This window comes from Equus przewalskii, chromosome 18 (assembly GCF_037783145.1).
Source record: "Equus przewalskii isolate Varuska chromosome 18, EquPr2, whole genome shotgun sequence".
Taxonomy (NCBI): Eukaryota; Metazoa; Chordata; class Mammalia; order Perissodactyla; family Equidae; genus Equus; species Equus przewalskii.
Window position 1 is genome coordinate 55,835,902 of NC_091848.1, and position 25,461 is coordinate 55,861,362.

Here is a 25,461-nt window from a genome sequence, read left to right on the forward strand (position 1 = left end):
CAAAATCAATAATGAAAGCAAGTGATTATTATCAAAGAATAAAATAAATACCCATGAATCTATATTGATACAAGTAAATAACAATTAATGAATAAATAAATAATAAATAGTAGATAAGGGACAGTTCTTTCTTAGAAAAATATTCGAATTAATAATTGTAAAAGGAATTAGAGAGATATAAAACCACCACTAGAAATTCCAGTTATTGTTGTTGCAGGCAAGGTCCACTGAGAGATGCTAAATTTAATAGGTGAAAACTTTTTTTTTCTTTCTACTGAGGAAGATTTGCCCTGAGCTAACACCTGTTGCCAATCTTCCTCTTTTTTTTGCCGAGGAAGATTTGCTCTGGGCTAACATCTGTGCCAGTCTTCCTCTATTTTGTATGTGAGTTGTCACCACAGCGTGGGCACAAGTGGTGTAGGTCCATGCGCAGGAACCGGACCTGGGCCACCAAAGCGGAGTATGCCAAACTTAACCTCTGGGCCACTGGGACTGCCTCAATAGGTGAAAACTTAAGGAGAAACAGGATAATGTGCATAATCTCGAAGTCTCTCGCCCAAAATATTTATTAATTATAGAAAGAAAAGTAGTAACTTTACAGTTAACTTCACCAGTAATGAGACATAGTGACATAATGCCCCTGTCACATCATGCACCAAGAAGGGAACATGACTTCTGTGGTGTTCTTCCCAATATTGTATAAACTCAATTTAATCATGAGAAAAATCAGACAAACCCTATCACAAAATAACTGACCAATGCTCTTAACAAATATCAAGGTCATGAAAGACAGGGAAAGATGGAGGAATTGTAGGATCCTGAAACAGAAAAAAGATAATTAGTGGAAAAACTGGTAAAATCGGAATAAAGTCTGTAGTTTACTTTGTATTATTATACCAAGGTTAATTTCTTAGTTTTGATAATTGTGCTGTGGTTATATAAGATGTTAAGGTTACGGGAGTCTGGGAGAGGCTTGTTTGTTTTTTGCAACTCTTCTGTAAGTCTAAAATTATCGTGAAACAATATAAGTTTGAAAATGTTGTGTTTATTTTTGTGGGAGATTGGTAATATACGTGTAGCTTGTCTATCTCTGCCAAATACCTGTAGAAAGGACAGTGTTTATTAAGTTTGCTATGGCACGTGCGCACGGGTTTGGTCTGGGGCTAATCTGCTATTTAAATAAACGCCTATGGAAAAGCCACGTTAGTGGAAGATGAGGTGTAAGACTTCCCCACTACCTTTCTGTATGCATAAGCTTGTAAAAACTTCACATGGTAATTGCATCATATATACAAATTTGTATCATACTTTCCCATTGAATGGTACAATATCAGTTTATGTTATTATAAAGACATTTTGGTCTCTCTTTTAAATTTTATTTTTTCCTTGTCTTTATCACCTCTTTTGTTCATTTGGAACTGCATAGTTTTCAGATTCTTCTTTAATTATAAAACCCAAATCTCTAAGTAACACTTCAAGTTAATCTTTTACCATTGTATATATGGTATCTTTTGATCAAAAGTATTATTTTGATTTGGTTATGTCTTTGTAGAAATTCTAAAGGTGTAGATGTAACTCATTGGTATGAGTTTCTTTTAGTCACATTTTCTCTTACAAGTCTAGGTTTTGACTTTGTCCTTTTGAGAGTTAATATGTATTTCTGTATCTATAAGCAGACTTTTTCTTTGCCATTTCCTGTCAGCCTTCAAACATCGATACAGCCAAGCCTACTTACACCTTCCTGCAGAAGCAAAGTAGTGGTTGCTACTCACTTTCTATCACCTCTAACCCAGACGAAGAATGGCGAGAAGTCAGGCACACTGGACCTGTTCAGAAGTATGTACCGTGTCATAGCCCGTTTGTAATAGGTGGGCACATTAGTAGTTTTCATTCATGTTGCTGATTTTAAGTAGTTTACCTTTTTAAATGTTTTGAGTTTTACTTTCACCTCTGACAGTTAATAATGGAAATAATTATTTTTTATTTATGAGAAAGTTAAAAAATTTTATTAAAAAAATAGTTGGTGCCATTTCATTTAGTTTTATGTCAGTAAGACAGAAATGACAGCCAAAATGTCAAATTTGGTAAGATTAAAGCATTTATTGAAAATATTTGAATAGCACTGTATGGTTTTTAAGATTATATATTCCATGTCTGAATATGTGATAGGAAAAGTGACATCGCTTACTCGTGTGCCTTGATTTAAGGTGTTTTGGAGTTTATCAGAACTTCCCTTTCAAAGAAGTTGCGTCTTTGTTCATATTTCATCTTTTATATATCTTCTCATGGTGGTAAGGCAGAATGGGAAGTCTGTGCATTTGAGGATGATTTCTTTTCCTCTATGTGATTCCTTTTCTCTGTTTAAAAAAAAAAGCAAATGAAAGCATAGGATAGGAAAACAGACAATAAAATAGTGATGTCATATTAGCATTTAAAATTTTCACATATTCTTACTTGATTTAGGCACCATGGTTACCAAGATTAAATCAATTGTGGATAACTCTTATCTTGTTGACTCTTTCTGGTTCAAGAAGTATATATTATACCTTTATTATTGGCTACATTTGTGCAACAAGTACCACCCTGTCTATTCCAAGATTATAGCCAGGAATTCACAACTGCTCTTATTTCTAGGCTTTAAGAGAGGGTGCCAGAAGAAAGGTGCCTAATTAGTTGTCAGCTGTTTTCTACTTCTTTCTGGTTGTGTTCTAATTATCCATTTCCTTTATGTTCTCTTGAATTTCACATTGTAAGTGCCTTGTTATGGGACACTTGCCTTCTAAGCTCCCATCTGATTTCTTTATTGCCCAGCTGCTGGTGTAGACTATCCACCAGTAGGAGAACTTAGTTTTTGACTGTTGGCTCTACTAAATGGAAGGGAACTGGTCTTAAGGATTCAAACTTAGAGGTGGAAAGTGGAGCATAGGCCAGTCTTCTATGATTTATTACATCAGTTTGTTGAAAGTTAAAAATTGTGCACAAGAGAGACATCCTCAATGGCATCGTAACTGATTATGAGATACATATTGATTAGATAAGTATTGATACCAGCCCACACGGGAAGGATTGGAAGTGAAAAGACACTCAATGAGAGTACTATTAGTAGCTTGTGAAAGTAAAGGGAGGAAAATGTAATTGCTTGTATGCTGTCAAATATTTTTTACCCTACACATTTTAGTTATTGAATCCTACTGCCCTGTATTGTTCTATATAGCAAATGTTTTTGATAATAGACTTTTCAATACCAAGGTATTTTAACTTTATTTTTAAGGTTGATTGTATATCCTCCACCACCTACTAAAGGGGGATTAGGTGTAACTAATGAAGATCTGGAGTGCTTAGAAGAAGGAGAGTTTCTTAATGATGTAATCATTGATTTTTACCTTAAGTAAGTACAATGATAAATGGTCTTCTCATTTGTTTTACAGGTTTTGTTGTGAATCTTAAAATAAATGTCTTTATCTCTGAAGTATTTTATCTCTAGCTAAAAATAACCTACTAAGATTTGAGAGTTGAAAAATTTTGCCTACCAGAGTTTACTAGAGTTGACTAATTGAGTTTCCTTTACTTCCCATTGATACTATATACTTCAGAAGTTACTGGTTTTTTGTTTTCGTTTGTTTGTTTCTGATTTATACTTCTTTGAGTACGGTATTATTGTGGTGAAGGAAGTACTTAACATCATTACAGATGAGTTTGGGAATTGAGAAGAAGCAACTCCGTGTAGTTATCTATCATACCTTTAAGCGCTCCAAGAGTTGACTGTCATTTTACAAATCCATATCACTATTCCATTAAAAAGTAATTGTCAACTTTTTGTATGGCCAAGCTGAAGGTATAGATAGGGAAGTTTTATAAACTTTCGGGGGCAAAGATAATTTGTGTCTAGCCCCCATTGTGGATTGTTATCCCTAGACCTACATTTCCAACAATTCTTTCAGATATTTCCCACTGAGTATTTCACTGACCCCTCTCAAACCAACTTTATTGTCATCTTGCCTAAGCCCTATTGTTTTACTGATAATACTATCCTTATTCTAGTTACTTAGGCTCAAAATCTCACATTATCATTTTCTCTTCATCTCAGACATTGTAGATTTAATCTCTATAAGTTTGATTTGTGTCTTTTTTATGTCTTCCGTGTCTCTATTTAACTTTTTGAACATTTGGAATATAGTTCTAATGACTCTTTTAATGTACTTTTCTGCTTATTCACACATCTATGTCAGTTCTGGGGTCGATTTGAACTGACTGATTTTTCTCTTTGTTGTAAGTTATATATATATATTTTTTAGCTTCTTTGCATGTCTAGTGATTTTTTATTGGATGTTGGGTATTTTTGTTTGCTTTTGGTGAGGAATATTGGCCCTGAGTTAACATCTCTTGCCAAGCCTCCTCTTTTTGCTTGAGGAAGAGTGTCCCTGAACTAACATCTGTACCAGTCTTCCTCTATTTTGTATGTGGGATGCCTCCACAGCATGGCTTGACAAGTGGTATGTAGGTCTGTACCTGGGATCCGAACATGTGAACCCTGGGCCTCTGAAGTGGAGTGTGTGAACTTAACCACTATGCCACTGGGCTGGCCCCGGGTGCTGGGTATTTTTATATTCCTATAAATATTCTTGAGTTTTGTTCTGAAACACAGATTATTTAACACAAATTAAAAACAGTTTGAGACTTTTAAGGGTCTTGCTTTTTTAAGATTTGTTAGGTGAGACCAACAAATTAATCCCCACTACTGAGGAAAGACCCTCTGAGTACTCTACCCAATGCCTGATGAATTACGAGGTTTTCCAGCCTGGCTGGTAGGCAGCGGCACTGTTCCTGCAGCCTGCATGATGCTGGGTTTCCCTCTAATCTTTCCAAGTAGTTCCTTCCCGAAGCTTGGATATTATCCTTATATACATGCACTGATCAATATTCTGCTAAATACTTGAGGAGGACTCTCTGCAGATGTCTGGAGTTCTCTTTCTAGACAGCTCTTTTCTTTTCAGTATTCTCTTCTGCAAACTTGAGCTGCTTGGTTTCTTCAAGCTCTCAGCATCTCCTCCACTCAGGGGGTCTGTCAGGCTCCACCTGGGTTACTCCTTCCTGTGCTGCAGTCTGGATGCCATCAAGGCAGTAAGCTGGGGCATTAGTGGAGCTCACCTTGTGTGTTTCCCGTTTCTCAAGGATCACTGTTCTTGGTTGCCTGATGTCTAGTGTTTGGAAAACTATTGTTTCATATATTTTGTCCTATTTTTTGCTTGTTTCAAGCAGGAGGGTAAATCTGGTCCCTGTTATATTATCTTGGCTGGGAGTGGAAGTCTCCATTATCATTGTCTCTCTCTTTTTTTTTTTTTGCTCAGGGCGAATCAGGAAGATTCGCTCTGAGCTAACATCTGTGCCAGTCTTTCTCTATTTTATATGTGGGATGCTGCCACAGCATGGCCACTGATGAGTGGGGTAGATCCGTGCCTGGGAACCGAACCTGGGCTGCCAAAGTGAGTGCCCCTAACTTATCCAGTAGGCCACGGGGCTGGCCCCTTCCATTATCATTGGCTCTTAACCCTCCCTTGCCTCTTTACTCAGTGGCCACTTTTAGTAGATTCTGTCTTTCAAATTTATTTATTCTCTTTCCTCTGTCATCATGATCTTTCTAGTACTCCTTATCTTACCTAAATTGTTAGTCTGTCTTTTTAACTAGTCTCCTTATATCTTTTGTCTCTATTTTTTCCTATCCCTTAAGTAAATTATTACCACCATTATTCTTCTTAAACTAATCCATGAATTCAATTCCCATTAGAAACTTTGAGCTTTTCTTATTACCAGTCAAAATGAGTTCAGACACAGCCTGGCATTTGAGGATGTTGATATGACAGTAATCTGTCTTTTCAGCCATCTACTAATAACCCTACACATACTACATAGTCCAGCAGAATTGAATTACAAACAGTTTACTAGACAAAACCCATCTTTATGCGCTCTTCTGCCTTAATACCCTGTGTTATTTTTGCTTTCTGGAATACTTTCCCCTTCCTCTCAGCCTGTTGAATTTTTTTTTTTTTTGGGTGAGGAAGATTGGCCCTGAGCTAACATCTGTTGCCAATCTTCCTCTTTTTTTTTTGCTTGAGGAAGAATTGTCCTTGTGCTAACATCTGTGCCAGTCTTCCTCTATTTTATGTGGGGTGGTACCACAGCATGGCTCTGTGAGCGATGCCAGGTCTGTACCTGGGATCTGAACCCACAAACCCTGAGCCACTGAAGCGGAGCCTGTGATGCCACTGGGTCAGCCCTGAACCTGTTGAAATTTTATTCTTCTTCCAAGGTTTCTCTCAAGTGGTACTCTCATACAACTTTTCCTAATCTTCTAAACAAATATTATTAACTTTTGTAATACTTCATTTGCATCTCTTTTATCGTACTTATAAATATTTTGCCTTATTTTAAAGTTATTTGGTGGTATTATGATCATTCTCCTTCTAAAGGTTAAGCATCTTACATCTTACTTATTTTTGTATCCACCTAATCGTGTCAAATTTATAGTTTGTGAGATGAGTTGAATCATCTTAGGTGTTAATTTTGTTATGTTTCCTTGGAATTAACTAATCAAGTTTTATTTCTAATTCAATTCTAATAGTATTTTTCTATACTTACTTTTCACTGAACCACCCATGTCTCTGTCTCACTGACTGCTTTTCAGAGGAGACTCTTTAAAGATTGGCACCTGAGCTAACAACTGTCACCAACCTTTTTTTTTTCCTGCATTTTTCTCCCCAAATCTCCCCAGTACATAGTTGTATATTTTTTAGCTGTGGGTCCTTCTAGTTGTGGCATGTGGGACACTGCCTCCGCGTGGCCTGACAAGCGGTGCCATGTCCGTGCCCAGGATCCAAACTGGTGAAACCCTGGGCTGCTGAAGTGGAGTCCGTGAACTTAACCACTCGGCCAGGGGGCCGGCCCCAGAGGAGATTCTGACTCTTTTTTGTAAACTATTTTCTGTTTATTTTTTAAATTGACGAATAACTTTCAAGTAGTAAAGTGCATAAATCTTAAGGGTACAACTAATGAATGTTCATATATGTATGCACCCATTTGTCATCATTCAGATCAAGAGGAAGAGCACTTCCAGCTTCCTTTGCATCTCCTTCCACGTAGTGTACTCTCCCCTTAACCATGTCAGAAAAATTCCAAGTTGTGTTTGTCTTTTATGCTTTATTATTATTATTATTTTTAACTTTTTTTTTTTGAGGAAGGTTAGCCCTGAGCTAACTGCTGCCAATCCTCCTCTCTTTTCGCTGAGGAAGACTGGCACTGAGCTAACATCCGTGCCCATCTTCCTCCACTTTATATGTGGGACGCCAACCACAGCATGGTGTGCCAAGTGGTGCCATGTCCGCACCCGGGATCCGAACCGGCGAACCCTGGGCTGCCCAAGTGGAATGTGCGAACTTAATTGCTGCGCCACTGGGCTGGCTCCTATTTTTTGTTTTTTTTAAGCAATTACAAGGTCATTTTCAGACCTACACGAACTATTAAGAATAGCCGAGTTCTTTAATTATGAAGGGTTTAGTCACTGAATGATTGAATTATAAGCTTATGTTGAAGAGTTGTTTTAGTATAGAAGTGGACTAAGTATTTAGAGATTAGTCATGTCTCAGAGTTATTAACATTTTCATAGATTTATTTAGGAGTGTCAAATTTCAGTTTTATATTTGATTGTGTGATTCTTTGGTTAATAGTTCCTTCTGCCCTCACTTCTTTGGATTGTAAGCTCTCTGAGGGCAGGTAGTTTTTTCTTTCCTCTCATTTTGTGTGTCTAGTGTAAATATGGTGCTTGGCACGTTAGGAATTTCATAAATATTTGTTAAGTAAATGAATAAATAAGTGGGCAGTTTCTGCTTTAATGATCTTAATGAACGATCAGGTAACTAAAGAACAAATAAAGCTGAAATCAGAGCAAATTACAAGATTGCTTTGAATCTAACTAGACATAAAAATGAAGATTTCTAGAACATATGAGAGAATTGGGTGAAGACCAGGTAAAGTCTAAAAAATAACTTACTTTTGTGGTGTGCTACTTTATAGGTATCTTATATTGGAGAAGGCATCGGATGAACTTGTCGAACGAAGTCACATTTTTAGTAGCTTTTTCTATAAATGCTTGACGAGAAAGGAAAATAATTTAACGGAAGATAATCCAAGTCTTTCGTAAGTCAGTCTTCCAATGTACTTAAGTTTTAAGAGGAAAATACACTATTTTGATGCTCCTGGTGAAAGAACTTCTTGTGGTACTTCCTGCAGTGAACTGTATTCCCACCTGTGCTGTCCTGGCCTGCGTGCTCTGAGAGGCGTTTCTCACCCTTCCGCTGTTCTGCTCCCTGTGATGGGGAGGCTGACACTCGGAGGCCAGGCCACCTTTCCAGTTGCATGTTCTGTGGGGGACACTGGAGGTTGGAGGCCGAGGCAGGGAAAAGCCAGGCTGTTTCTTCCTTACCCTCCATGCCTTGGATTCTGGCAGTGGCCGTTTCCTCTCGCTGGACAGACCTGCTGGAGCTCCAGCTTGTGTCTTCTGGTCCTGCTTCTTCCCCTGGCCCTTCTGTGTAGGGGATGGCAGTTTCCTGCTGTGCTCATCTCTGCTTGCCTCACTGCTCTCTCTTTTGGCCTTGCACTTTTTCTATACCAGTGTCGCCAATTCTCTGTATTACGTTTTATCTGTCTTAAATATATAGTGTGGTTTTTGTTTTCCCAGTCGGACCGTCACCAACATACTACTTAAACTGATGTAACTTTATACAACATAACATATTTGTTCCCACACTTTAGCTGAATTTCTGTCCAAATGTTTTTTGGTTAGTGCTAAACCTATGGAGCCGTAGATAGGGATAGGCCAAAAGGAGGAGGGAGTTGTTTTTATTTCCTAGACGGCAGTGCTTGGACGTTGTAGCATGGAGCTGCTTCACCCCTCTCCCCGCCCCAGCAATGCGTGTGATAGTCTGTGTGCTAGACCTGTGATAAAATGAAGAGTTTTTATTTTTAAAACAGTTAGTGTAAACATATATCTACCACTTTACAACTTATAAGGTACATGTTTGTATATTATTTTCTCTCATGACAAGTCCTTTTAGATATGTGGGGCATGTATGTCATATCCCAGTTTTTCAGACGAGGAAGCAGATCGGTGAAGATTGGCAGACTCTGCTGGGGGCAGAACTGGTTGGTACTTACGTCTTCATCTTCTACCCTCCAGTCTGGAGAAGTTTCTGTTGCACTGGACTGCCTTTAAAATGTGGCTGTGAGAGTGTGTTTCATCCCTTTAAAATAATAGGAATAATAAGCAAGTAAGAAGATAATTAAGTGGATAAGGTGTTTTGTATTGTTGGTGCAAGAGGGTATGAGTAGGGAGAGTGTTAACATTTATTGAGAGCCTGCTTGGAACCATGCCAGCGAACATAAAGTCATTTTGTTGGATTCTACAATAATCTTCTGAGATAAGTGCCATTGTCTTTATTAATTGAAGCTTAAAGAATTTAGATAAGTTATCTGAATTTGGATGTAGCTTTCCAGTTTCAAAGTTCAAGCTCTTTCTGTTGTTTCTAGTGTTGTGACCATGTAATTTATGGTCTAAATTGGGACACTTGAGAGAGTAAAAGGAGCCTCTATTAATAGTTAACACTGGGCAACACGTGTGTGCCGGGGCTGTCCTAGACAAACTAGGATGTGTGGTCATCTACATTTTGAGTGTCTTTATAGATTTGGAACTTGTATTGACGGACAATCCCTGTCAGCATTAATTACGGAGAAAAATTTGCAATTTGAAAATATTCCTGATACTCAGGATTAGCAGAGAGGGTTATATGGAAGGAGAAGATTTATTAAATAAATTTGATATTTAACATTTCTGATGCCCTCCTGTTCTATTTTATTGATATAGAAATTGACAGTTGGTACCATGCATTTAATCCCACATTTTATTTTAAGATTACTGGTCAATGTAGAGATTATGAATTTGGCATACCACCTAGACATTGAGGAAATGAAAGTAAGTAGATTCTGCTATATTTTTAGATTTTTAAAAAATTAAAAAAATTTTTTAAATTAGGCATTGTATGCCTGATCATATATAAAAGTAATACAAAACAGTTACATGAGTGGCGTATTCCAGGGTAAGATATATGTGTAAGACACTAGATACATATACTATGTATATGTTTTATGTACCACATAGTATATATACCATATATACTGTATCTCTCTCTCTCTCTCTAGCATCTTACATATAGTATATATATAGTAAAGTGTATAATCTCTCTATATAGTATATATAGTATAGTATATAGTATTTACTATATATATAGTAGACATATAGTATAGTATATTATATATAGTATATATTATATTGTGTCATATATATATACACTATATATAGTACTATAGTATCTTATATATACACATACATGTATAGATGGGTATGCGCGCACACACACAAATACTCATACTAATGCTTGGCCTGATACGTGTATAATTAGTATTCACACAAAGAATCTCTACAAATGTGTAAAATAAACAAGATACTGCAGAAACAAAGTGGCAAGGGTTATAAACCTTAATGGCCAATAAATCCCTGACAGGAGGCTCAAACTACTAGTGTTAGGAAATTGCAAACTAAATGATACAAAATCTCATTATGATGATTTCTGAGGTCCTTCCAGATGTGGCTTCTGTCCATCTTCCTAAACTCATCTTACAACATTCTCTCCCCTCAGTTACCATACTTCAGCTCAGCCCACCTCCTGTCAGTTTTCAAATATGCTAAGTTCTTTCCTATTTTCTTTCTTTTTTAAAAGTTTTTTGGATCAAACCATTTTATTGAGAGGCTTCGGGGGCGGGTTGAAGGGCTGGGAGGACAATGCGATCCAATGTCCTTGGCCTGGCCAGTATCTCCCCAGCTTCACAGTCACTGAAAAACTCTATTTTCTGACTAAAATTTCTTCTCCTTGGACTTTTTTTATTTCACAACATGATTTCTAATAATTTATTTCTTTGTTTTCTTGTTCATTTTCTGTTCTCATCCTAAAGTATGAGCTTCATGAGGTCAGGAACTTCATCTATCTTATTTTCTGTTCTATTCCCAGTGCCTTTTGCTCAGTGCGTGGAACATGCTAGGAACTCAAAATAAAAGATAATAATCATGTATATCATTGGATGGGGAGAGAACTGTTAGACATTTAATTGGGGATTTTCTACCCAGTTAGGAACTGAGAATAAGAGATTATGTTGTGGCCCCCATAATCTTGTCTCTCCTCCTTGCCCCATCCTGTGTCTAATCTGTTCCCAATCAAATGAGGTTAGAACAATCAGGAAATCTTCCAGACATCAGCATAGCAAAGGAGAACCAGGGGTCGGTCCTTAGGATCTCCAAATGGAAACAAATGAACAGACTGGGCACTGGCTGAAAATAGTTGTTTATAATCATTGAAATGGTTGGGTCTTTCTGAAGTAAGAAAACTCAGTAAATGTATGACTTCCGATTATTTATGAAATTAATCTTGTACATAGTGTCTAATTCCTTCCATATCTTTTAGCCCATTCTGGATCCCATCTTACTCCTAATGTGAGTCTGGTTAGATACTCAGATGAACAGGGATGGGGCAAAAATGTCTGTTTCCTGTATTACTTGGTATATAAATATATAAGGACTTAATGATTTATATAATTCCCTGTATAAAAAGAGGTTCTTCAGGGACTAAGCCAGAAGTCACATACCACCTCCTTTATGCCACTCTTAAATGCCATCCCTTTCCTACAACATTTTTTGACATCCAAACTTGGTTTGATTATCTTCCTTCCTTAACCTCCCTGATACGGTGTTCGTGTGTCCTAACACTTCTCTAGATGGCTTTCCTGGATGCTATTAGAGAATTCCTTTGTCTCTCTTCTGACACTTACGTTTTAGTTATTTGTTGTAGTTTTTTATTCTGCATTCATTATTTTGTAAATTCCTTTAGGTCATTGTGTATGATTTTCATTATTTGTTCTTAGGAACGTAATAAATATTTGTTGAAGAAATAAAATGAAAGATGGATGAATGTTGGATATACTTAACTCGTTGTCCTATAGTTTCCTTGTATATGAAATGAAGGGAGTTGAGTTTCATCTTTAAAAAGCTAAGAATATATGCCTCATTTCTCCTCTTCCAGTAGGTTTTAACACCTCCCTCGTCACAGATATAAGATTTAGACAATTCTGCTAAGGCGTAATGATAATATTTTGTATCATGCCCAGATGAAACTAAACAGAATAAATAGATATAGCTGTGTTCAGTTGCTGAGCCACTTTTGGAATCTATAAAACATTTTATAAATTGTTGCCTTTCTTCTATCCATTACATTATTGTTTATAGTGATCAAATTTAAGAACAACCAGGAGTTAATAAAAGGAGATAATTTTCTAGTGTGTTAAATGTTATATATCTTGAAGAAGATGGTTAAATAAACTAAACCTAGCATTTTTCGGTATATAAAAAATACTCTTGGAATCTTTATCTTAAATTTTAAATTTTTTTATATACTAAATATATCTCTTTCATATTCCCAGAATGGCGCAGAGAAGACATAAAAGAGTAAGAACATGGACTCGTCATATAAACATCTTTAATAAAGATTACATCTTTGTGCCTGTAAATGAGTCGTGAGTATTTCAGATTATTTAAAAATAAACTTGGAGCGCAGAAAAAATATTTTGTATATTTTTAGATTAATAATCAGTAAAAAAATATGGGTACATAAATCCCAGGTATTATTATTTATTTTTAAAGAAATAGCTAAAACAATGAGTTACTTATCTTGGATTTTGGTTTGACAGTGGTTATGTTGTAAGTATAGTGAAAAAAATAAAATTACAAATGCCCTAAAGACTATAATGACTGAGACATTGAATTTTTATTTTTGGACTCAAGAAAAGATTTTCTAAATAAAACGTCAAAAGATTTTAGGAAGAATCTTCAAATATTTAAGAGAACAAGCCATTTAAGCACTAAGAGAAAAAAGGTGACACTATGAGTCTGTTTGTCTGTTTATTAGAGCAGGTCCTCAACAGGAAACACTGATCGTATGGAAGTAAATAAGTTTGAATTACTCAGACTTCACCCTAAGTCTTCTTCCTAATTTAATTAGTTTGGGAATGTGTGTTCTATGTTCTGTCTGATATTACAGTGGGCTTCTTCAAAATCCCTATGAAATCTGTCACATCTACTTTCCCAGCTGTAGCTCTAGGACACATTCTTCTGCATCATTTCCATCTTTTGTTATTGTGTTTCTTTTTCAACAGGTCTCACTGGTATCTTGCAGTCATTTGTTTTCCGTGGTTAGAAGAAGCTGTGTATGAAGATTTCCCACAAACCATGACCCAGCAGGCCCAGGCTCAGCAGTCCCAACATGGCAACACAGCAATAGGTGATAAGCTTCACGTAGATGATGGTGTCAATGATGACAACAGTAAAAAGATAGAGTGAACAATATTAAGTTAAAAGATAGAATAGTTATTTATTGTCATTAAACTTATTAGAATAAAGAATAAGAAGTCTGAAATTTTCATGATAGGTGCCCAGCCTCCTGCATAGACAAATGTAATTCTTAAGTTATACTGTTTTATCAGGGTTTTTTTTGCTGAGAAAGATTCGCCCTGAGCTAACATCCATTGCCAATCTTCCTCTTTTTGCTTGAGGAAGATTCGCCTTGAGCTAACATCTGTGCCAGTCTTTCTCTATTTTGTCTGTGGGTTGCTGCCATAGCATGACTGATGAGTGGTGTAGGTCTATGCCTGGGAACTGAACCTGTGAACCCGGGCCACCGAAGCAGAGCATGCTGAACTTAACCACTAGGCCGTGGGCCCAGCCCATGTATCAAGTTTTATAATAGCACTTGTTATGGAATAATCTTGCTAACGTGACTAAGAATTCATGCTGTGATCTTCAGGCATAGCTTGAAATCTCCCTTTTTTCCTTAATATGAATGAACACACTTCTTCTTGACACTGGTAATTTGGCTAGGTAATATCTCCTATAATATATTAATATCTCTTATATTAGTATTACTATATGATAATAATATATAATACAGTATATTAGTAATATTAACATATTGATAACAATATAATAATTAATATTAATTATTTATTAATACTATAATATCTTATAGGGGTCTCTTATAATTCTTCCATTTTCTTATGTTACAATCCAAATTTTAGTTAAATAAGCCTACTTTCTTTGAGGAAAAAAATCAAAATTATGTGTTTTATAGTTGTAGCCTAAGCAGCAAGAGGAATTAATAATGGCCATTACCATTAATACTGGCCAGAATGCTTCTTTAGAGGGAGAGAAAGAAAAACTGATAAAGCAACTGATCATGTTCAGTTTTCTCTCATCCTCCTGTGCTTCAAAAGTGTATTTATGCAACACATCGTAGGTTAGAAGAACCATTACTAGAGAAATTAACAATCCTCCACATTAAAACAGCAGACATTTCAATTAGTGACCTGTCTTTGAAGATCATCTTTTTATTGGAAACTGGCTCAGTTAACTGGTATTTCAGGTTTTGGCTTTGGGCTTTATGTGCTGTCTGATAACAGCTAACCATTGTTAGTTTTATCTGTTGATTGAATTTGTTTTCATACGTTAACCATGAAAAAAAGTTAAATAGATCCCAGGTATTTTTTTCCCTTTAATAACTACTGTGTATAAAAATTAGAGGTTATGCTTATCTAAATGCTTTGTATTAAACATAAACACTCATAACCTCTTTGTTATTTCTAACTAGACAATGATCAACATGCTACTTCAACACTATCCTTGGCTACAGAGGATTCCCAAGTAAGTGTGATCTTTATAAATGTGAAGGAAGGAAGACTCATGAATACAATAATTTATCCGTAAAATAGGGGGCCATGATGGATATCGGTGGACCGTAATTAAATTCTGCTGTTTCATGATTCTTTGATGTATTTTTTGGAGGTAGGAAAGAAAACAAGAGAAATTATTATTCTTCTTGCATCTGTTAAGCTTACTTTAACTCCCTAGGTTTGTTTATTTAGTAGTTTATCTGATCATCTTGGTTGGCTATTTTTCTAATTTCTATGGGTTCGATGTACTTTTATTCTTCATTGTGTCAACAGTTTTCTGAACTTAGTGTAATTAATGACCTAATCAAGCATATTTTATAGTCTACTTTCTATTATTGTAAATTGTTGGTAAAAATCATTCAAAGTAGACACAAGGTCAATGCTATGACTCCTGATGCTAAGATAGTCACTGTTAACTTTTCTCAGTATGGACCTCTGAACTGGTATGCATGGTCTAGATTTGGTGTCCTAATAATGATTTTTTGTGTGTATAGACAGCAGCAGCCTCCCTGGCATCGGCCTCTATCTTTACTGTCGTTGGTACAGGGAGGGCAGAAGGAAGGAGGTTTCCTTTTCTGCTGTTACAGTGGCAGGATAGGGGAGTTCCTTCTTCCTTCTAGAGCCATGTTTCCCAAATTGGCTTCCTTGGAACACTTGTTATAAGATGCAGTTTATGATAAAAAAAAATTCTGTGGTCAGTTAGGTTGGGTAAACCCTGTGTCATGTTCTTCTCTTAGAGATTCACTATTATGTTAGAATAATAATGGTACTGAGAAGTTCTGCATTGAAGAAATCTGTTTAAGTTTGATCTGTTGTTTCTCAAGTTTATCAAGAAAAACAACAAAACACTCCATCCCTTTTCCCTTAATACACATTAATACTCTGCTTCTTGTGCTTCGAAGGGAAGAAATGTATCTCTACTGACGTCATATATTAAATTAGAGAATGTAGATAAGGACAGGTTAAATTAACTTGTTTATCTTTGCTTAAGATGGTAACTGTGAACAGAATAAATTAAAGTTTCAAGTTGTTTTTTAGGCGACATTAAAGCTCCATAATTTCTTGAGGCCACATGTAAAAGTGTATAAACTCCTGTTTCACCAGTGTAAGAAAATAAATCAATTAATTTTTGAAAAAATGAAGTTGGCCTACTTCAGATAATGAAAATAACTCTTATTTGAAATTTTAATTTCAAAGTGTTTGAAACATTTTAAAGAGTAACTGAATATTAATTTATTTAAACTAGCTTTAATTGCAAAGTCATAAAAATTCATGTTATTTCAGAGTACCGAGACGAATATGTCAGTACCAAAGAAAATGTGTAAAAGGTAGGTACAAGCTGTAATAATACAGTTTTTTCAGATATTTAGGTTTAATTCATATACAAATATGTATATCTTGATTTGTTCGTTTTCTTTTCATAGGCCATGCATTCTCATACTAGACTCCTTGAAAGCTGCTTCTATACAAAACACAGTTCAGAATTTACGAGAGTAAGTGATGACAGTTTTACCCTCAGTCTCTTATCTAAAATCTCAGTAACTTTGAAGCTGTCTTAAGAATTACTGAAAAGACTATCAATTGTATTTTATTATGTATTTAGATGAGGCCTATAAATCTAATCAGTAATCAATATTCCCTATTATGTGTTAATATTTAAGTATTAATATTTCTCAAGGATTATATCCAAAGTAAATTTGGAATTTTTATTCATAATTGCACAAAAAGCATAATTTTACAAAGGAGCATTGCAAATATTAGTGGTTATCAAAGTAACACTTTACAAAAAAATAAGAACTCTTTCACATTCTTATTACATGAGTGTGTGTGTATATACGTATAATTTTGTAATTTACTATGGGACCTGGAAAAAACTGGCAACTAAAGTTTTAAAGTAATTTGTCAGTTTACTTTGTAATGTAAATGACTTTATGTATATGAATTGTAAAAGTTGAGTTGTTGAAAAAGTCTAGCTTTTAGTTTGAAATTCAAATGATTTTCTTTAAACTATCACTGTCAGCCTCACTTACTGTAATTTGTACTGTTCAGTCTTTGGAAATTTTGCTTGAGGCAACACATCTGGCAGAGATTTCTACTTGAGTCATTACACTTTTTGATGATTTAAGGTATTTAGAGGTAGAGTGGGAAGTTAAACGAAAAACTCATCGTGAATTCAGCAAAACAAACATGGTGGACCTGTGCCCTAAAGTTCCTAAACAAGATAACAGCAGTGATTGTGGAGTATATTTACTGCAATATGTGGAAAGCTTCTTTAAGGTATGTAAAGATATAAATAAGTTTTTTATTCACAATTACCAGCATACAATCACAAATTAGTGGGCAAGCAAAGAAGCAGGAAAATGTGACAGGTAATCAAGAAAGGGAAAAAAAAAGAAATAGAACCACATATAGTCCAGATATTGGAGTTTGCAAATAAGAACTTTAAAATGATTTGATGAATGCGTTAGGGAAAATAGTCAAAGATGGACAAATAGATAAAGAGATGGAATCTACTAAAAAAAAAATCAAGTGGGCATTCTAGAACTGAAAGTGCATAATGATATATCTGAATTTAAGGACGTGTTGGATGGGTTTGTTAGCAGACTGGATACAGCAGAAGATAGGATTAAAGAACTTAAAAAAAAATACAGTAGAAAGTATCCAGCTGTAGCTCAGAGAAAAAATAATGTAAAGAAGAGAACAGAGCATAAGAGACAAATGTGATACAGTCAGAAAGTCTAATTTACATGTAATTGGAGTTCCAGAGGATTGTGGGGGGAGAGAAGAGAGTAAGGCAGACACAAATGTGAAGAAAAATTCTCAAAACAAAAAGACTCATGTTCGAGAAGCTCAGAAAACCATAAGCTAGATAAGTAGAATAAGTGTGGGTGTTATTTTCTAGCTCATCAGAGACTCTGTAGGAACTGTAGCAATATCAAAGAAGAATTCTAAATAGCTAGGAATCACTCTTTGCTGTTTGAACTGTCAGCTCATTGCTTCAGTCGTTACCAGTATTATTGCTGAAGTGGGTATAGGAGCAGGATATTTTTGACCAGAAGCTTGCTTGGAGAATCCTTAAAGATACTTTCAAAGCATGCAAGTTGTAATATGCAGTTATAACTTTTGGTATAATTGGGGTGGAATGATAATATATTGTAGAAGATGGTGCACATTATGGAAACTATTAAATATGTCGTGTTGATGTTTTCCTTTTTTATTCCACACTGGAGCTTCATTATAGGGTGACAATTCTGGTCTTCTAATACTCTTTCCAAAGAGGTTTGATTTTGTTTTTATTGCATAATATTATTACATAACGTATTCTGAGTCTGTTACACAATTCTACTTTATATAGCCCCAGTCAGTAGAATATACTTCTAATAATGTTGTAGCAGCATTTAAAATTCCTGGAGGGAAAACTTGAAAAATTAAACCTTGTGTTTTACAAATTGCTTCACTAATGTAACAGAGCTTAGGTTGAAAAAAAGAGGTTTGGGATAGACCACTTAAAACTTGTGGAACTTTGTAACTAACGCTTAACAAAGACAGTGTTAATTCTAAAAAGAATATTTGTACAGTTAAATCTCCGCTGACTTTTGCTCCTAGAATCGCAGTCAGTCCATCCTGTAAGCTTTATACCCTGGGACTCTTAATTCCTTCTTCAGGATTTAAGTCCTTACATCTGGCTTCTAATAGTTTCATCAAATCTGGAAACATGATGTAGGGGTGGCCTTCTTCAGCAGTTAGTAATTTTTTTGAACACAGAAGGAAATGTCTTTGCAGGTGCAACTTGTATCTTCTCAGTTAAGCTTTAATATAGTGGAAAATATGGCAGTTCTTTAAGCCATAGCTATTTTTTGCACTAAAAAGGCCCTTCTGCAGGATTTCCTATTTTTTATTTGAAATTCTTCATTTACTGCTAAGGCTTTCTTTTTGTTTTAATAGTTTCAGAATATTAACATGTTGGAAAAAAATTGTGTTCAAACCAGCCTGACTTTTGCATTATGCTGAATCATTCTCTATTTACCAATTCTGTTTGCACTAATTCACATGAACATGCCTTGTAGCAGAATGAATGATATTAATTTTGACGTTGAAAAGTTGGCAACTTAATGAAAATGTTCTAAAGTTGATTGTAGTGATGGTTGCACGACTTGGAATATACTGAAAACCATTCAATTGAATACTTTGGGTGAATTGTGTGGTATGTTAATTATATCTCAGTAAAGCTGTTATTTAAAAAAAGTTAGCAATTTCTCATTTCTTGTAAAAATGAAATCAAAACAAATTTAAATTATACTACTAAGGTGATTGCATTTTTTTCTTTTCTCTTGTTAGGATCCTATTGTTAACTTTGAACTTCCCATTCATTTGGAGAAATGGTTTCCTCGTCATGTAATAAAGACCAAAAGAGAAGATATTCGAGAGCTCATTTTGAAACTTCATTTACAGCAACAGAAGGGCAGCAGTACTAGTTAATCTGCACAAGCTTGACACAGATGTTCTATAGGATTACTGGAAAGCTGCTTACCAGCATTTGTGTTAGCCAGCTCACAGAGAAGAAAATAACTTGCAGTAGTTTTCTAAGTCATTGAATATTATTTAAACTGTATAAGATATATTATTAGAATTGTTGGGATCTCATAGATGGAGTGGAAATGGGAGTGCTGTAGATAAACTTAGATAGAAATTAAAATTTCATAAATATTTGATATTTTTCTGATTAAGTATGCTTGGATTATGCAATAGCATATGTAATGTGGGAATGTGTTTGTAGATGATGAAGCGGTGTCATCCGTACTTCCACAAACCTAGGAGGCGGGGCAGTTAGGTCCTCCCCGGTGCCAGCCCCAGTACTTGTCAAATTTGTTGACAAGTCACATTATATTGTAATTCTATTCTTTGCAGCTCAAGCATGCAGTATGAATACTGTGTATTTTTTAAAAGAATTTAGTATGAAGGCTTCAGAAAATGCCATTTACGGCATCCCTTCTGTATAGTGTAAAAGAAGACATAACGTTAGGAAGATGATAAAATTCACTCTTTCAAAGCGCAGCTTATTTTTCTCAATCGCTAAATGGAACTGTTACTCTGCTCTAATTGTTATTTGTTTTCCATTTCTTTTCATGTCATTTGTGGGGATCTGAGAATTTAGTTCATTCTTTCAGAGTGAAATTTGGAACAAAAAATTTTAGCTATCCAAAATAGGTTTTTAAAAATTATATATATAGCTCAACTTAGTTTATTTGAGGCATAGCTATATAAACACTGACTCCTATCCTATCCTAATATCCCAGAATATATGTTTCTGTAGGTATGGAAGAAAAAATTGGTGTCCTCATAACTTTAATTAAAAAAAAAAACCTCAAGTTCCTATTTATTAATTATTAGAACTAAATATGTAATTTTGTAGCTCTGTTTACCCAGTATTCATGTGCAAAGCCAGATTGCTCTCATTGCTTTTATATTTTTAAATTGTAGTTTTTAGAGACCTGTGATCCCCATAGAGCATATGTGCAGGTAACAGTTCTGAATTCATGAGATGATGGTGGTATTATATATGATTAAATACTTCACAACCTTCTAATGTTATCAGGAATATTTTGAGGGGACAATTATATTGTATTTTATTAGGTAAGAAACGTGTTTTTTAAGAATATCGTTTTAATCTTCTGTTTGAAGCATCTCCTGAATTTACATTGTAACTGTATATAAAGCAGTGAAGAAAAGGCAGTTTAAGATAAAGGTAGAAGTCGGGACGTTTTATTTCAAAATCATGTGAATTGAGGGGGTCAGTTAAGCCTCAGTGTCCTTAAGTTTTTGTTAATCTTGTCACCATCTTTATACTGGGGATTTCCTATAAAGATGGTTATAATTACGTGTTTCATTCCCAATTTATGTGTGTGTGGGAGGAGACTTTTGTAGATGACTGTTAATTATTTTGTAAATCTAATTTTGGGAAAGCAAGTGTATATTATATCTTCTTGTGACTTCTTAACTTTTTTGTTTGTTTTTCAAAGATACCACTGTCCTTTATCATGTTTTGAAGGTTGCTTAAAATTCATTTTCCTAAATTCATGTGGAAATAATGCTTTGAGAATATCAGCATTTTATATTAAATGTTTCCAATTCATTAAATTGAAGTGTAATTTTTTTCTTAAGAAAAGTGAGCCATTCTTAGAAATAAACTTTAAATTGTATGATACCCAGTGAAAATCATATAACTGATGCTTACATTAATTTTTCTTCTTATTTTAATAGGCATATAGTTAATTTGATTTTCAGTTCGGGGCACAGTTTTTGAGCATCTACTTATAGCCGGCAATTTGCTAGGTACAAAAAATGAACAACAGCTCTTACTCTTGAGTCATTTGTGCTCTAATGGGAGAAATGGACATATGAACATTTTCAATTTCTCTGGTAAAAGCAGTCAGAGTTTCTCTGAGAGCACAGGAAGAAGTTCAGCCTACGTGGGTGTGTGTGTCATAGTGAGAGGTGTACAGAGGCAGTAAGAGGGTTGTTGGTGGACAGGGAAAGCTTTTCTAGAGAAGGTAATACTGTTTTTAATTCACAACTCTTGGGATTAAAAAAAAATGGTAGCTTTTTTTTTAAGTCATATCCAATCACTTTAACTAGGACTTATAAAAAGTTTAATCTCTCTTAAAATCAGCTTCTTTTTATCTTTGGGGGAAGCATACATCTAGACTTGTTATACAGAGCCCTTTTCTAATCTGCTTCCAATATGTGTTTTGTCCTCATCTTCTCACTATCACCCAGTTTTTTGTTTTTAAAGATTTTATTTTTTTCCTTTTTCTCCCAAAGCCCCCAGTACATAGTTGTGTATTTTTTAGTTGTGGGTCCTTCTGGTTGTGGCATGTGGGATGCCACCTCAGCATGGCTTGATGAGCGGGGCCATGTCTGTGCCCAGGATTCGAACTGGCAAAACCCTGGGCCACCGAAGCAGAACGCGCGAACTTAAGCACTCAGCCACAGTGCTGGCCCCCTGTTACCCAGATTTTAGTCATATAAAATCATTCATTTATGCCTTAATTACTTTTGGCTTAATACCAAGCTTAAGCCCTTTCTTCATAGGAAATTATCTTAGGTTTTCTTTCTTTTAATACTCTTTCTTTGGAAAGGTACCCAGCTAAAATAAATGTGAAATGTCATCTGTGTCCTATATTTTTTTGTTGTGAAAACGACCTCTAATTGTTGAACTGTGTCTGGACTGGAAGAACTCTGAGTAGACATGTATTCTTTGAAGGCCTGCTTGACCAGAACTGTATAAAACCCTGTTGGAAACCAGAGGCCCCTGCTTCCCTCTGTAGAGACTCTTATAACTAAGCTTGTCCTTGTTGAAATTTGGAAACTGCCCAGGGGCTGTTAAAGGACATGGTTCTTTTAGGCTTCCTTCTGCTGGTGTGGCCTGTACCCACCCAGGTTGTCTCTTCTCTTACAACTGAGTGCATCCCTTTTGGGGGCTAGAGAAATCAGGGTCAGGACTAGTTTAGGATTCTCAAGAGAAAGGTGCTTTAGATCTTTACAAAACATTTTTTTTCCAGAGAATGTGACATAAGATATAAATTCACTGCTATTTGATAGTAAATCATAGCTTCCACAGGGATGTTGACTAATAGCTTTCTACTAGGTTTATTTGATAAAAACAACTGCCCTAATAAAAGAATTTTATCTGGTCCCATTGTGGTAAAGGATATCCTTTCTTGGTTACAAGTTCCTCATGTAGGTAAACACACTGGGCCTCCTGTTTATGAGCAAATTAAGCAATGAAGTTATCACATAGCTGTCATTTATATTGTGTGCTTAGTATGTGCCAGGCAGTATTCTAAGCATTTAACTAATTTAATCCTCACAACAGCTCTGTCATAAGTTAGCTTTACTATTCCTAGCTCATTTTGTAGATAAGGAAGAGACATAGTAAGTGGTTATAGTGAGAGATTTTCAAAGCTTTTTATCAAGGAAGGAAATTTACAAGACAGTAGCTTTATTACAAAGAGAAACAGCTCCGAGAAAACTGATTGTGTTTTGTACGTAGCTCTGTATTTCTCAAGTAGATAGGTATAGTCAGTTTGGGCATTTTATGCTCACAAATCATAGGCCCTAGAGGAACCCAGAGAACATGTGAATCTATCAGGTTTGAGTAATAGATTCAGAAAAATTGTAAAACTCAGTGAATTGTATGTGAAACGTAGTATTTTTAAGTGAACTGCTTGTTAAAGGCAAGGAGAGTGTGTTAGTAAAGAGCTTAGCTGGCTAGATTAAAGAAATTGTCTCTCCCCATCTGTTCTAATTAGCTTATCTCTCCTGCTTTCATAGCATGCTGGTTATTTCAGAAGGGAAGTGAGAGGTACTTTGAAAGGACACCATTTTTAATTTAAGCTAATTTATAATAGTTTTAGAATGGTTGTCAATTCTCAAACATAACCTTTTAAATGTTAGACCTTTCCTGTAAGAATTTGTTGTTGGAAGTTTCAAGGCTTTTGGTGCTCAGTTAAGGATTTCGGCCTTTCCTCGTTCCTTTGATTTTGGCCTATATGATTATGTTTCCTCATTTTGGGAAGATTTCTCTGGGTATTTTGATATTTGTCCTGATAGAAGGAAACCTTCCATCGTTAACAGGTATTTAAAAATCTACATTTTTATCTTTCTTTGTAATATAATCTCTAAAAATAGCATTATTTGATATGACTGCTGTAAGAAATTGACTCAAATACTACTGTATTAATCTTTGATATTACTTCATTTAAACTGTTTTAAAATCTCTTTCAATAATTTTGGTTTTCCTCTTTTTGGTAATTCCTGGTTCAAAACTTACTTCCTCTTATTTCTTGTGCTGAAATTGGATATACACTTGATTTCAATAGCTAACAGTCTTGAAATAAAGGAGTAGGAATTAAATGGAGAAAAGATTGAATGCTTCACTCCTCCTCTCCTTAGGCATGCATGTCCATAATCTGAGCATTGACTTCAAAATCCAAATGGCACAAATGTCAGTTTTGCTTTATTACCTTTCATACTGTACCTTAATTCACCATCAGAAGCCTTGTTTATGCTTTCACTCTGTAGCACAAACCTACTTACCTTTAGAAGAGATCCAAGAACCTGAGAGTGCAGTTTCTTTCCTCCTGACCAACTCAGCATCCACAGACCCTTCTCTGTCTACTGCAAAGAGAGGACCTCTGGACCACGGGGAAGCTGAGAGACGGTGGTTGCTCAGAAGAAGGCGATCTCTCTTTCCTAATGGTGTAAAAACCTGCCCAGATGAAAGTGTTTCAGAGGCTGTGGCAAACCATGTGAAATATTTTAAAGTCCGAGGTAAGCAAACACCCAAACCCTTGGGCTGGGTATGAAATTCAAACATAGTTCTAACGCATTTGTTGTATCTCATTATAATTCAAATTGTATTAATTTAGACAGAGACTGAACCAAATGTCATCTTTCTACTAACTAGTGAAAAAGCACTTGCTAAGAATATAATATTTATATAGTGTCAGAGGAAAGTTTGCATTGTTTTATGAGAGGAAAGATCTTTTAAGCGCTTCAAAAATACCTGTTTGGGGCCATGCTGGTGGCGCAGTGGTTAGGTTTGCACACTCAGCTTTGGTGGCCCAGAGTTTGCTGGTTTGGATCCTGGGCATGGACCTATGCGCTGCTTATCAAGCCATGCTGTGACAGGTGTCCCACATATAAAGTAGAGGAAGATGGGCACGGATGTTAGCTCAGGGCCAATCTTTCTCACCAAGGAAAAAAACCCCACTTGCTTTGGTGAGGAGGAAGTGAGGAAGGACAAGATAGAGGAAAATAAAGGAGAAGATAAAGTAGCAGCTCAAACTGAAGGTTCCTGTAGCCCACGGCCTGGAAAATAGTAAGTGCTCAACAAACATTTGTGAATAAACGCAAAAAAGAACACACCTGATTTCACTACCATTTCATCATCTTCAGTTTATTAGCATCACATCCAGATTATGCCCTTTTATTGGCTCTTGAGCAGCAAAAAGCAAAGTTTGGGAATTTTCCAAATATCTAAGGGACATACTGTGGTCAATTAAGCAATTTTGGTTAGTAAATATAAAAAACAGAGAATGAATTCACATAATGAAAAGATCAAGGATAATATTGTTTAACTAAAAATAAAATCATAGCTAACATCTGTGCCAGTCTTCCTTTATTTTGTATGCAGGATGCTGCCACAGCGTGGCTTGATGAGTGGTATATAGGTCTGCGCCTGGGATCTGAATCTGCGAACCTCAGGCCGCTGAAGCGGAGTGTGCGAACTTAACCACTACACCACCAGCCCCAAAGCAAGTGTTTTTAAAATAAAAAATTTAATACCAGATATTAGATATATTTACACATTTGATTTTTTTGTTTGTTGAAGTGGCACAATGTATTAGCACCTTTTTTTCCCTAGTGTATTTATATATATCCTGATTGTGTTTTGAGGCTATCAAACATTACTAAGCAATAAGCTTTCCTTTTCCTTTTGTAATGGAAATCAGCTGACCTGGCCTTTTGTGTACAGGGCATACGCCAGAAGTGGCAAATTCCAGAGACAGTGGGAAGAGA

The 25,461-nt window shown here is 35.6% G+C and overlaps 2 protein-coding genes across 17 annotated transcripts in view; both read left to right on the plus strand.

Annotated features, from left to right (window-relative positions):
* SENP7 (SUMO specific peptidase 7) overlaps window positions 1-21,015 on the plus strand; it is a 141,945-nt gene extending 120,930 nt beyond the window's left edge. For all 6 annotated transcript variants that reach the window (XM_070582009.1, XM_070582008.1, XM_070582010.1 and 3 more), the window contains 10 exons: window positions 1,703-1,836; window positions 3,272-3,388; window positions 8,068-8,190; window positions 12,577-12,669; window positions 13,309-13,433; window positions 14,796-14,848; window positions 16,162-16,205; window positions 16,302-16,370; window positions 17,004-17,154; window positions 19,216-21,015. In XM_070582009.1, coding sequence (XP_070438110.1) covers window positions 1,703-1,836; window positions 3,272-3,388; window positions 8,068-8,190; window positions 12,577-12,669; window positions 13,309-13,433; window positions 14,796-14,848; window positions 16,162-16,205; window positions 16,302-16,370; window positions 17,004-17,154; window positions 19,216-19,356 — 1,050 coding nt within the window. In that variant the 3' untranslated portion in view covers window positions 19,357-21,015. The remainder of the gene's footprint in view (window positions 1-1,702; window positions 1,837-3,271; window positions 3,389-8,067; window positions 8,191-12,576; window positions 12,670-13,308; window positions 13,434-14,795; window positions 14,849-16,161; window positions 16,206-16,301; window positions 16,371-17,003; window positions 17,155-19,215) is intronic.
* A 2,285-nt stretch (window positions 21,016-23,300) lies between these two features.
* The window catches only part of IMPG2 (interphotoreceptor matrix proteoglycan 2), a 66,861-nt gene continuing 64,700 nt past the window's right edge, over window positions 23,301-25,461 (plus strand). For 6 of the 11 annotated variants that reach the window (XR_011528977.1, XM_070582000.1, XM_070582001.1 and 3 more), the window contains exon 1: window positions 23,666-24,210. Coding sequence is in view for 8 of the 11 variants with exons in the window: in XM_070582000.1 (XP_070438101.1) it covers window positions 23,793-24,210 (418 nt within the window). In the remaining 3 variants the exon portion in view is untranslated. Of the gene's footprint in view, window positions 23,515-23,664; window positions 24,211-25,461 lie in introns of those variants that run through there. The other 5 variants (XR_011528978.1, XR_011528979.1, XM_070582004.1 and 2 more) reach the window with 3 other exon arrangements.